Source organism: Heliangelus exortis, chromosome 28 (genome assembly GCF_036169615.1).
Source record: "Heliangelus exortis chromosome 28, bHelExo1.hap1, whole genome shotgun sequence".
Classification (NCBI taxonomy): domain Eukaryota; kingdom Metazoa; phylum Chordata; class Aves; order Apodiformes; family Trochilidae; genus Heliangelus; species Heliangelus exortis.
Window position 1 is genome coordinate 5,194,581 of NC_092449.1, and position 13,372 is coordinate 5,207,952.

At 42.1% G+C, this 13,372-nt stretch overlaps 1 protein-coding gene across 4 annotated transcripts in view; it reads left to right on the forward strand.

Moving 5' to 3' along the window:
- KDM4B (lysine demethylase 4B) overlaps window positions 1-13,372 on the forward strand; it is an 83,066-nt gene that overhangs the window by 40,215 nt on the left and 29,479 nt on the right. For 2 of the 4 annotated variants that reach the window (XM_071728063.1, XM_071728066.1), the window contains exons 9-10: window positions 12,438-12,634; window positions 13,077-13,109. The exons of 1 other annotated variant lie outside the window; for it this stretch is intronic. In XM_071728063.1, the coding sequence (XP_071584164.1) occupies window positions 12,438-12,634; window positions 13,077-13,109 (230 nt within the window). The remainder of the gene's footprint in view (window positions 1-12,437; window positions 12,635-13,076; window positions 13,110-13,372) is intronic. One more of the 4 variants, XM_071728064.1, reaches the window with a different exon arrangement.

Below are 13,372 nucleotides of genomic sequence, written 5' to 3' on the forward strand. Positions count from 1 at the left end.
AATATCTGAATTTCTCTAATCTATGCACTCAGTTAAGTTTGAAGAAGAGAGTCATGCTGAAATGACTTTATGTGGTACCTTCTCATTAGGGCAGATTCCTTGCATGTTTTCTTTCTTCTGGCAGCATTCTCTTGTTTCTAGGTGGGAAGTAGAGCTGTTCAGCATATCTGATTCATTAGGGTCCATGAATTTTAAAACTGGGGCTTGGTTCCACAAAGTCCTTGGGAAAAGGAGGATTACAGTGGGGTAGCATTTGAAAATTACCTTAGATGTTTCTAGAAAGGCAGACTTAGTTTTCTTTCTAGCAGATCATTCATGATATATCCTTCACTTATTTTTCTTTTGTCAACTCAGCTTGACTCTAACTTTTGTAATGTATCTTAGTGCTTTGTTCTGGGCAAACCCAGCTCTGCTCAAAAGAGGTTGCAAGTACATCTGTGTTTCAGTCTGGAACAATGCAGTGATGTCCATTTTTCCTTCACAAAGATTTATATTCTGTGAGTAGCAAAAGGGAGATGATTACTGAATGGCATCATTCTCTTAGCTTTGGGATCCTGAGGCCCTTGTCAGTGCCCTTTTTTTAATGCTCCACCACTTTTTTTTTCTTTTTTTTCTTTCTGCTGTAATGCCTTCAGACATATTTGAGCCAAACTGAAACTTCCTTCACAGAATTATATTCAGTACAAATCAATGATGTGTGTTAATCAGCCTGAGTGGCTGCTTTGTGACTAAGGTGAATCACACATTTTTGCTTCTGGAGGCCAGTGCTGCTTCTGCCACTGCAGGCTTCAAGGGATCTTGCAGAATCACAGAAAAAACCTATACTGTTTCTTTCTGGTTTTCCTTTTCAAGTGAACATCATTAACCCAACTAGAAAAGGAAGATGGCTGTCACCCCACAGGACCTTTTTTCCTGCTTTCCCCCCCCCCCTTTTTGGTATTCCATATCTTCCTTCAGTAACTGCAGGCAAGCAGTCTTTGACCATCCATTGGCACAGTAATTGGCATCTGAGAAGCTCCTCCTGTGGAAAGCAAGCTCAGCTGGTCAGGTTCCTGGAAGGTGAAGTGCCTGGTTTATTTTTCCAGTAATATTCAGACCATAGTTTCTAGGACTCCACTGTTAACCAACAAATTTGATATCTGAGATATCTCCTTTGCCAAAACAAACATTTTATTATTTCATTTTTGAAACTACAGTGCTAGTGGCTAGAAGAAAAAACTTGTGCTGAAAAACTCCATATTTGTCCCCTCTGTCTCCCAGCAGTGTTCAGTCATGACCCCCACCTTGGTGTTTGGAATCTCTTCATGTCCCCTGGGGGCTGTAGATGAGACCCTGTGGCAGAGCCATGTGGAGTGAGAGCTCTATGTTGGAATTTGTTCTGGAGCTAAGGGGATGGTGTGAAAAACCTGGAACTGTCAGCTCAGAGTCAGTGTGGCCTCAAGTCAATGGGAAGTGCCTTAAACTCTAAAATAGAGAAGCAGACTTGGTTTGAAAATGTTAAAAATGGTGTTTGTCTGCTGTGACCTTGTATACCAGGTTTATCTGTAGCAAATGGTCATGGTATTACACCCCAGAAAATGGGGTTTATCATGGAAATTCTGTCAGACCCTTAACTACAGCAGTGCCAGCAGGCACCACTCTAATATTAAAAGCAATTTTGGGTTCAGCCATGTGTTCACAAATAAGTGACATTTGGGAAGTGCAGTTTGAGATTGAGCCTCCATGCTTACATTGTTAAGCAGCGTAGCGTGAAATTACTGAACAAGCAGCAGAGAGAGCTCTGAGCAAATCTAGGGAGAGAAAGTTGAAGTGTGGAAGGAGATGCCCAATTTATTTCCATTGCACTCAGTGACACTTGTCTGTTCAGAGATTTCTATTTAATATTGCCTAAACCAGGCACAGCACACATGTTAATTAACCCTTGGCTACCTTGCTATGGGGTTCCAGGTGAGGTATGGATGCTGTTACACTGGAAGGGCAAAAGGTTTGTTTAAATCTCATTTTCAGTCAAACAGGGACTTAATGAAATCTCAGCTGAGTGTGTACACTCGAGCTGCCTTCAGGTTTGTGGAGAGAGGATTTGTGGGGAGACACATCCTGGAGTGTGTGGTTTTGGGTTAACTACTGCAGGTTTATGAAGTTTAAAAAAAATGGCTATATTGATATTTATGCTCCCAGGAACAATTAGATTATCCTTGCCCACATCAGAGCAGGTTTTTTTCCCTCTTCCCATGGAAAGACCATGTACTCATTTTTAAAGTTCTTGGAAACATTCAACTGGCAGCACTCTGCAGGTCCATTCTACACTGAAACCAGCTGCTTGGGAGGGGATTCTCCTTTCCTTGGATTAGCAATGCAGCTGTCTTGTCCTCTCAGTACTTGTGAGACTGGTGACAAGGTAAGGTTCAAAGCCACTTGTAATGTTCTCCTGGGCATTGTCCTGGGGATGAAATTTGTATTCTGCTTTATGGGAAGCAACGTTTGTCACTGGCCCTGTGTTAGAGGGAGCTTGCACAGGAGGAAGGGAGAGTGCACCTTGGAGAAACACAGACAGAGCCGTGCTAATTGCCTGCCAGATGGAGGAGATGTTCTGCTAACCACAGCAGAACCTGACAAGGCTGTAAAAATACATCATAGCCAGGCTGAAGTTTAAAGATCAGCTTCTGAGACACTGGTTCTGCTCTGGCTTTAGAACAAGCATCAGCACTGAACAAACCAGAAATAGTGGCACAGTTTTGTAGGCAACCAGGAGTGGGTAAATATGTTTGTGTCTGTGTGAACTTAGAACCAGGATGAATGGATGCTTAAAAAATTCAAGTGGAAATTGCTTTGGTGAGTACCCAAGAGAATGAACTACCTGTCCTGTTTGGTTTAAAGCTTTTTGAGAAACTTGTGAGAGGCTTTAAGGTTCTTTCAGAACTGCTCACAAGTTGATGTGGAGGAATTAGAAGGGTGTAATGGCAACTAGGGTGTGATGCTGGGGTTTGTGTCTTAAGATGGAAGCTGTAACCATTGCTGAGAAGTAGCCTCTTACTGTTAGAACATACTGACCAAAACTTTATTAACTTATCAAAGAGCCAATGCACAAACATATCTTTGTCTTTATCAGATGTCTCTGGGATCTGTTTAGCATATCCCAGGCTCAGTTGGACAGTCTGGGAGCTGGTGGGTTTTGGCACATGCCTTACCACAAAAATCCTGCAAAGTTCTTTGGTTTCTCTCTTCAAGTTTGCCCTGCTCTTGTTGCAGCTTTTTAATTACAGCAGGTACTTGCTTCTGTGGTCTGAGGGCTGCTCTAATACTGCCTGAGTGCTGCCATGGGACAGACAAAATTCATGTCAACTCTTGTGATGTGGGTAGACCTTCAGGACTGATACCTCTTTGTTCTTAGCAAATACTAATCTCCTTGGGTTCAGAGGAAGGGTATAACAGTTTCCTTTACTTCATGTCTTCAGTTTTATGGTTGTGTACCACTGGGAAAATGATGGCTTCCCTACAGCTGGACATTGTGCCCAGAAGTGTAAGAATTAACAGCTTTTTAACTGTTAGCCCATTTATAGTCAATGTAAATGTCTCCATCTGTCCTCAAGGAACCTTGTGTTGCAGCTGACTTCTTTCCACTCAAGGTGACTTTGAGGGCAACCACAGCTTTACTGTTCTACCTCATCTGTGTGAAAAGCTGTGGTTGAACAGCACATCTGTCAGTCACTTACCTGTGGGTGGGAGGGAGACCTTCAGCTATTCTTGGGACTCCCATAGATAATCCTGCTGGGCTGTCACTAGGTCTTTCCAAAGCTGTGATGGGAATTGATTTCAGTCTTTGCCATTCTGCACGGGGAGATCAGACTCTGGCAGAAAATGCTTTTTTTGAAGATGCAGTCCTATTTAACTAACATGAGTATCAGTCACAGTGTGCACAGAAAGATGCAGAAAAAATGAGTTTAAAAGGTTTTTCCTTATGTTGGAGGTACTGGCACAATATTTCAGGGGTGAGCTGTTATCTGAATATTGTTTTAGACCTTCCCATTACTGATTAAATAATAAAGCTGAGTAGGGATGGTTTTACTTGTATGTGCTATAGTTAATGTTTGCCTGCATAGGCTGAGTCAAGAAAATCAGTGAGAAATATTTTCCTTTGTAGCTGGAGTTCTTTGGTCATTTTTCCTCCATTTAACTCTTTGTCATATGGTTTGGGTATTTTCTTTTTCCTGTTTGGTTGTTGAAGCCCTGGGGAATGAAAGGCAGTGGATGATAATTTTCAGTTGGGTTATTTTTTTCTTTTGCTACACAAGTTCCAGCAGGGAGCTGTTTTGATTTGCTTCTGGAAACTCTTGGATGCAGCTATCAACAGAGGGTCTAAATAGCTGAGTATTTGACTAAACAACACTTTTCAACCCAAGTGTGCCAGTAAAGTGTTCTTCCTGAAGTCATGGTGGCCTTTAACTTTCTTACTACTCCAGAAGATACTTTGAGAGTGTACAGAAATTGGTGTGTACCTTACAGGTCAGCTTTTCTATTTCTTTTGCAAACTGGACTGGAAGTAAGTGGATGGGAGAGGAACAGTTTTTTGCCCTTTATATTAAGAGCAGACACTCCTGGATGATAACGTCTGCATTGCTATCAGCTGACATTTTCATACCTTCATTTTATCTCCTGTTTACTCCAGAGGGAGTGCTGGAATTATCTCTCTTGGTATAAAATGGGGTCAAGTTCCTTCCCAAATCCTACATTTTATGTTCTGAAATAAGCAGCCTTCATCCCATCCTGTGCAGTAGTGCCATGCAAACCTCCACTCTGGGGCAGCTCAGTCCTGCTCTGCTGTGAAGTCATTTCCCCGGGGAAAAAGGGAAGACAAGCTTTTCTTTTCTTTTATTTTTGTGTCATACTGGAAAATCAACAGATTTAAAATTTACATTTGGAATATTTGGGACTCCAAATTGCCTTGCTTATATTTTTCATTGTAAAAATGAAGCTTACTTCTTACTGTTCAGATGTTAGTAGGTTTTCCTCTCACGAGATGTCCTTACTTTTCAAGAAAATAAGTTTCATGAGGTTTTTGCAGAAGCTGATTGGTAATATTATCAAATTGGTCCCCAAAATAAAGGAAATCAGAATTGTATTTGTGCATTACTTTGTATATATGCCTTAACTGACTCTAATGAGACCATTTAAGCTTAGAATACATTAAAAAAAAAATTCAATCTGCTGTGGAATAGCATTTCCATAGTTTATTTTTGTCAGACAGATTCAAAATTGCTTTTGTATAAAATTTCTGTATTTTTGAGGTACTTATTTCTTTTGGTATTTGTAAACATCCTTAATACCTTACTCTCAACAAAGCGCCAATTTGGTGCAATAAAGAGGAAATTTTTTTTTTTAAATTTTTTTTCATGCTACAGTGGAAAGGAGACAGTTATTTTTCTGGAAGTGTCTTGGAGCTTCATTTTATCAGCTCTCTTCTGAGATTCCCCCATCATCCCCCATGGCCCCCAGTCAGAAGTACTGACTGGGAGGTTGCTTGTCATGAGTTTTGTTAATGAAGGAAGGAAAGAACACTTAATGTTTTTGTCAGCATCACAACTACACCCTGGAGGTTCCCAGGATTTCAGTCCTTGCTGCTGCTGGGCCTAAGGACTGATTCCTGTTTGCTTGGCTGGGTGCTAGGCAGGTACATGGCCTGGCCCCTCTGCATCTCCTGCCCTTGGGAAGGGGCATCTGGGAGGCTGATTTTAAATCTAGAATGTAATCTAGATGTATGTAAATCTAGATCTAATGTAAATGTAAATCTAGAATGTAATTATTAACTGCTTAGGACTTGATTTACAGCCCAGGGGAGGTTTCTACCTGGGGGCAGGGAGCAGCTCAGCTCCTTCACTGCTCAGCATAACCCTTAGAGCAATGAATGGGGAAGGATCTGGGGTTTTTAAACAGATTTCTTTTTGAAAAAAACCAACTAGGCCTATTTATGCTCCTCAGCCTAATTTACTTCACTTTAATTACTGCAAGGTATAAAGCATATGGGCCCTGTTTTTTTGCTGCTTCGTGATGACTTTGCCAGCTCAGGGTGACTCTGAGAGCCTGCAATGGAAACTGCTGGGATCTCTGGGATGGAAAACTGCCCTGAACCCAGGGAGTCCTGATGCTGCTGGCTTTACACAGTCTCCCATTCTCTCTCTGCCTCACTAGCCCTGTGATTTATAGGCTTGAGGTTGTGGTGTGCTTTGTGCCTGCAGTAAACAGCACAGTGAAGAATGTGCTCCCTGCAGCTTATTCGTTCAGCTTCTCTATCACACAGGAGCCCCTGATAAAGTCTACCAGCCCCAATCATTCATGTGTCAGAGCAGAGGCTTAAGGGTCATCTGGCTTTGGGGAGGCTGGGATGGCAAGGCCATCAAAAATCCCTTTAAGAGCTGCCTTAGCATTGTGCTTTCCCCTGCAGCTGGTGTTGCTCCATGGAAATTGCTTCAGGGGTGACACGTGGGGGCAGAGAGATGAAGAAGGAAGAGCAGTCTTCTGTTCCACCTAAGAATAAATAACTCGAGTGCATTCTGTTCAAGGAGGGTTGAAATGGTGATGTTAGAACTCTGGAAGGCAGTGTACAAGTGTGTAATAGCTGTGAATTGATGTTACACTTTCTCATCAAGTACCTTTCCTTTCTGATGTCCCCCACTGAAATTCCTTCAGGGTACTAAAAGGCAACATATTTTACCCTCCTGCCTCTCTGCTTTGTACATGAAAAACACTCAAAAAATAGAGCCCACTTCTTATTACAGTGCAGTGAGAGTAGATTGCTTATGAATTCTTTTCTTTTTTAACTCCATTTTTCTTCATTATTTGTCTTTCCTGATAGCCATGCACCTAATTTTCTTCCAGCATGGTTCCCTCATGGCAGCTGGCATGGGGATGGTTCAGAGCTGGGCAGGTCCTAATCTTGGTCATCAGCATTCAGACCTTGCTTATGCTCTGTATTCACCCAACTGGCTGTTTCCTTTGGCATTAGTAGGCAGTGTCTTGCCTCCCTTATTTATACATCAACTCTCCCTTGATTCTAAGTTGCAGCATTTGGAGATACAAAGTTGAAAATATATTTTTTTCTGTCCTTTTGAATACTCCTGCAGAATACTTGTCATTTCCTGGAGGAAGAATTGAGTAGCATGCTAGAAGCAAATCTTGGGTTGTCAAGATCCCCACACTTCATATTCCACCAAAAATAATTATTCACATTCTCACAAACTGCTGAGAGATCTTTGTTGTCATTGATTTGGTACAAAATGATGGGGTTTACTGCTTCATTTGTTGGTTTACAGGTGTGTAAGACAGCCCAGCATTCAGCTTTCTTTTTTTCAGACACATGACTAAAAGGCCAAATGATCAAACAGGAGGATAAAAGTATAATTCCCTCGCTTAGCAAGAGTGTGTCTGGTGTGTCTTGTCACTGCAGAGCTGTAGATCTTCACCAAGCCATGTCAGTTCATGCTGAGTTTGTGCTTAATGCATGAACACGAGGTGCTGACCTGCAGAAATGATGTTTTCTGCCAATGACAGTGGCTGGTGTTAGGCTGCTTTCACTGCCTGCAAGCCCTGTGATGCAGAAGAATAATACCTTGAGAGAACCTCAGAATGCTGTAGACTACATCATAACCACTGGAAAGAAGTCTTTTGTTTATTTTTTTCTACTGAGATGAGCCTGTCAAAGCAGAAAGGAACTGGTACTTCATCAAATCTCCTTCTTGTAGTGCTGCTGAGAGCACTGAATTTCTTTTCCTGTTCTTTCAGCCTTATCTGAGGCATTCAGGATCCCACCGAGGTGATTCTGACCCCTTGGTTGTTTTTGTGCTCATCTTGCAGGGATGAGGGTTTTGTGGCTTTGAGACATATTCAGTAGTCAGCATCCTCACAGGTGCAGTCTACAGAATAGTAAAAGATAAAAAAAAAAAATTAACGTGCCAGTTGGGATGGGTTATTTTATTTGCCTAAAATGGAACATGTCATTTTTTCTGTGTTAGCCCAGAATCCTCTTGTTTTGAATGGAGTGGGATCCTCAGCTAACACCACTTGTCACTTGCCCAACTCTTTTACCCACAAAAAAAATCCTCATGGAACATTTGCAGAAGGAAGTTAAGGGAATGAGCAAGAGATCTTGCCCTGCAGCCAGGGACCAGGGGGAGTCAGTGGAAATTTTAGCCTGATTGTTTTGTTTATGAAATTCTGTAGAGGATTTCCAGTGGGTTTCCTAATGAACTGGTTTGTTGTTGAGACTTAGGGCAATGCTGGTAATTAGTCTAGAAACAGGGGGTCAACACTCATCTTCCTTCCCACAAGCTTTCAACTACCAACTAAGATACAAGCCATGCAGTTCAGGTTTTTCTTCTTCTCCTCAAAGTTTAACTCCTCATTTACTTGCGGAACACCTGCCACTCATCTGTCAGGCACAGAGATGCAATTCATCATAGAATCATATCATGGAATGGTTTATGTTGGAAGGGACCCTAAAGTTCCAACCCATCACCTCCCACCAGGGGGCTCCAAGCCCCATCCAACCTTCAGCACAGCCAGGGATGGGGCAGCCACAGCTTCTGGGGGCACCCAGGGGCTCAGCACCCTCACACCGAAGAATTTCTTCCTCATGTTCAACCTAAATCTCCCTCTTCCAGTTCAAAGCCACTCCCCCTCATCCCATCCCTCCAGGCCCTTGTCCCAAGTCCCTCCCCAGCTTTCCTGGAGCCCCTTCAGGCACTGGAAGGTGCTCTAAGGTCTCTCTGGAGCCTTCTCCAGGCTGAACACCCCCAGCTCTCTCAGCCTGGCTCCAGAGCAGAGCTGCTCCAGCCCTCAGATCATCTTTTTATGGCCTCCTGGACTCTGTCCAAGTGCTCCTTGTCCTCCTTGTGTTGGGGACATGAAGATCTTGGAGCACATCCAGATGATGGCCTTTGTGCCTTTGTAATTTTTAATATTTGATTTCTATTAAAAATATCAATTTGGTGAGTGTTGCTACATCAGGAGAAGAGTTTTTACATTAACTTTTAATATGTTATGGAACAGATGAGGTTCAGTTCAGCATTAATAGCTGGGAAGTGAGGGAAATATCCTTACAAAAATGATGCTGGAGGTTGAGGCTGAATGAAGCTGCATTTTCCATATATCATTTCATTACTGCCAGGAGACAGGCTTTTTATTTGACTTTTTTTGTATAGACTTAGTAGTGTTCTTATTTTTAAAAAATCTAGCAAATATAAGAAAAATTTACACATTCAGTAGCCACAAATTTCCCCACTATCAGTCTTTGAGTTATAATTGGTGTGCCAGGGTTCCTGGTGTGGTCAGATATTTCACCACAGTCTCCAACTTTGAGAAGCAGATAATAAAACAAGAAGTTGAGGAAGAATGCTGATTTTCTGTGTTTGAAAAGTGCTTCATTGTGCATTTCCTTGTAATATTTTTGCATGTCCCTAAATTGCAAGTTGCCTTTGCCTAAATTTCACTTTACCTTTGTGTGTTCTTATCCTGTATGATTAATAAAGTCATTAACTTCTGAAAAAGTAGAGATGAGGTTAGGAAAAGCCTAGGAACAAATGACATTCCTGAAGATTTTGGGAATATGAAATCTCTTCTTGTTGCTGGTTTGGATCTGAGATCCCCAGTAACTGAAGGCAAAGAGCTAACCCAAAAATTGAGTTGAGTTTTGTTTTGGTTTTTTTCCACCCCTGCTTTCAGGACCTCAGTCCTCAGAGGTCCCAGTGATGAATATTCTGTTGTTTATTCTGTTTGAACTGTGGCTCTGACAGCCTTGCTGTTCCCTAGCAGTTTGGTGGAGTGCTCTGGGGATGGGAAGATAGTTGATTAGAGGTCTTTAAATTTCTCACCTGTCACTCTGAGATGCCAGATGTATCCTTCAGGTTGCCATTTAGCCATGGTCTGTGATTTGGGTATCTGTATGGCTCTTAAATCTTTTCATGGGGCTGCTGGTTGTAGGAGTTGGGTGAATACCTGGACTGGGGCTTGGTGGTTCTGTTTGGGCTCACAGAAAGGTTTTTTTTCTCTCCTTAGTGGTGGTGTTTAAATGCAGGCACAATAATTTTAAATATTTTATTTTTGTAAATTTTAATAGGAATGGAATATGAAAGTGTTGGAATTTGAGAGGGGAAAATGGAATATAGTGAACGTGATCTGTAGAGAGCAGGATAGGGAGAGGTGGAGGTGGGAGGTGTAGGAATAATACCTTGTAGGAAATATGTAGTCTGATGTGTTTATGAGCACGGTTAAATACTTGGAAAGAAGTATGACTCCCTTTATATGGAGGGGGAGGCAATAAATGGAAATGGGTATCACTGGCAGGAAACACAAGCTTGCTACTTTTGAACTGAAATACCTGTAGGGATTTCATTGCAAAGGAAATCTCCTTCCCTTCTCTGCCCACAGTGTCTTCCTCTGATCTCCCTCATTCTCCTCCCTCTCCCCCCTCCCTCACCCAATTCTCTTTTGGAGTTGTGTTGGAAGCATTTGCTGTATTAAGCAGGATCTTGCTGCTGAGTCTGAGGGAAGGGTATGGAAAAATACCCTGGCCAGTATGGGAAGGTGAATGTGACCAAGTGCAGCAGCTGAGGAAATATAAGTATGGTCTGGAAGAAGCCCCAAAGGAAAGAGGCTTTGTAAATTATTCATACTTAGTAGTCTGAAAGCAATAAAATTAAATTAAAATTGAAATATAAACATACATCATGTTAGATTTGTGTAAGAAAGGAACTTGGCTACTGCAGGCTTCTGGTAGTGTGGTACACTGGAGATTGCAGCCCACAGTGTCATTTCTCTGAATAGCATCCAAATAGCTCAGTGTGTGGTTTCTTGGTAATCTGTGTGTGCTTCACATATTTGGGAGACTCTTAAACTGCTGGTGGCCACAGGCTGTACTGGAGACCTTTGGACTCAGGATTTGCTCTGCTTGATTTGAAGGAGCTGCCATCTGTGTGCTGCAGCATGTTGGTTCCAGGTCAGGATCAGAAAGTGGGCTGTGCCTCTCTTAAGCCATTTTTCATCCTCTGTAAAGGCAGAGGAGGTCAATCTCTGTGGCTCATTGATGATGTGTGCTGTAGGGTTCTGTATTCTTCTTTCTTACACCGTACAGGTGCTTTTAAAATTTCTTAAGCAGAAGTGATTGCAAATCTGCTCAATACAAATCCCTTAAACCAATATTGATGGAGGTGCTGGTGAGAGGCTTCTGCCTGGTCAGGAATTTGAAGCATGGATACCATCTGTGGTCTTCCTTCCCAGCTTTGGCTAAATTATATTTCCAGCTTTTCTCTCCCACACTATTTTTCATTAAATGAATTGAGTTTTCCTGAAAGGGCCTGTCCAGAAATACTCCCTTTCCACCCAGCAGCCTGGGGTTATTACTGCTCCCCCAGTCAGAGCAGCAGAAGGCAGCCAGGGGTCTTTGCAAAATGAAAAACAGGAGCTGGGAGGGAACTGGAATGGCTGAGAACTGTACAGAAAAAGTCTTTCTTAACTATGGCCATAAATCTTTTAATAATGGCAGTGAAAAATGGAAGAGGAGAAGCAAGTTTAATTTCATGCATTTCTGCCAAGAGAAAGGATAGAATAGTTTGGAGGTGTGGAGGGAGGGTGAAAAGCAAATCCTGCAAAGTGTCTGTAATCACCTTACCCTCACTTTGAAGCTGAAAAGCAATTTGGTGCATACCAAGCAAAGCTTTGCACCTTAGAGCAGAACTAAAAGGGGTCTCCATTCCTTACGTACCATGGCAAAGCTCTGAGGCAGGTGGGTACTGGGGCATTGCTGCCTCTTTTTCAGTCCTGAGTGAGAATCCTGTTAATTCTGTGCTTCGTGGATAACTAAGTCAAAACACCTGCAAGTAGTCTTTGTGTAGCCATGTGCAAGGTTAAGGGTGTGATCCCAGAGGTTAATTTTAGTACTTGAACTGCATAATGCACATTTTCTTTAATTTAGGCATGTGTGGTTTAGATGCAGAATTGAGTTCTTGTTGTAGCCTTTTTGAGTTCCCCAGTCTTGTGAATGATTTATGTGCAGTGTCACGAGGTATAATTATGGAGTCTGACTGCCCTGTTCTCTAGGTTACTCTTTTGTTCCTTTAAGGCTTTTTCTGTTACGAAGTGATATTAATAACCTCTTCTCAGCATGAGGAACTCTGCAAGAGCCTGGCTAACAGAAGGAAAATAGGTTTGAGATCAGACTCAGACCTGGTCTACATTGGCCAAAGCTGTTACTGCAACCAGGAGCTTTTATCTTGGTCGTGGTAGGCTTAGAGGGAGAGGAAAATTCTTGGGAAAGATTCGTAGCACTGCCCCACTCTGGTAACCCAGCACCAGCCTTGCAGACCTGTGTAGGGTGTTAATTTGCCTCTGGAGAAAGGCAGATTCAGCTGTTCCTGGGATCTGAGGTGGTGTTGGTGTCTCTCTTGCAGTGTACTTGCCGCAAAGACATGGTGAAGATTTCCATGGATGTCTTTGTGAGGATTCTGCAACCAGAACGTTATGATTTGTGGAAACAAGGAAAGGACATTGCTGTCCTGGACCATATGAAACCCACGGCTCTGACTAGCCCAGAACTAGATGCCTGGAATGAGGCAAAACCAGAGCTGAAGTCTAAACTGCTTCGCAGGTAAAGAGAAAAAGGAATTATGTCTGAGAACTGTGTTTTATCTGCTCTGATTCTTAGTTTTGGATACTTCATATTATTTTTTTAAACACTTTGTCTTGCAATTTTTTGTGAGTAATGTGTTCCCTCATTCTGTTTCCTTCAAATGTTGTAGAAGTGCATGTTTTCTGAAGGTAGGGTGCTCTCCGCCCTCTCAGATCTCATCTCTTATCCTGGAAGACAAAAAAAAAAAAAAAAAAAAAAAAAGTAAATATTTATAGCTTCACTCATCAGAAAGCAGGAGATAAACCCCATCAATTGCAAAAGGGATTTCATGCATGCCTTTTTGTGCTTCCTTTGATCTCTGTATTAATTTCCTACAAGTTTGGGGGTTTTGTGTATTTCAGCATGCTTGAATTGAAAATTTGGCATGCTAACCTTTTACTCTTGGACTCTTGCTTTATAGGATAGGAGATGAGGAAGAGGACAACAAACACCGGTACGTGACTTCTCTCATCAACTTAAATAACTTCATTCTTATTCCTGTCAAGTTTTGTAAAACAAACTCTGGAGGTGTTTTCCCTTTTCAGTTAGTTTTTTTTTGCATGTCTGCTTCCTTGAAAAGGCAGAGAAAGCCCTTGGGCATCGAGGTTTCTCAGACCTCATCTTGGTTTGGTGCAGACATGAGCTGCTGATGGGAGAACTTCCTTATCAAGCTTACTTGAAGAATAAGACTCTTCTAGTTCTCATCTAGTATTTGTT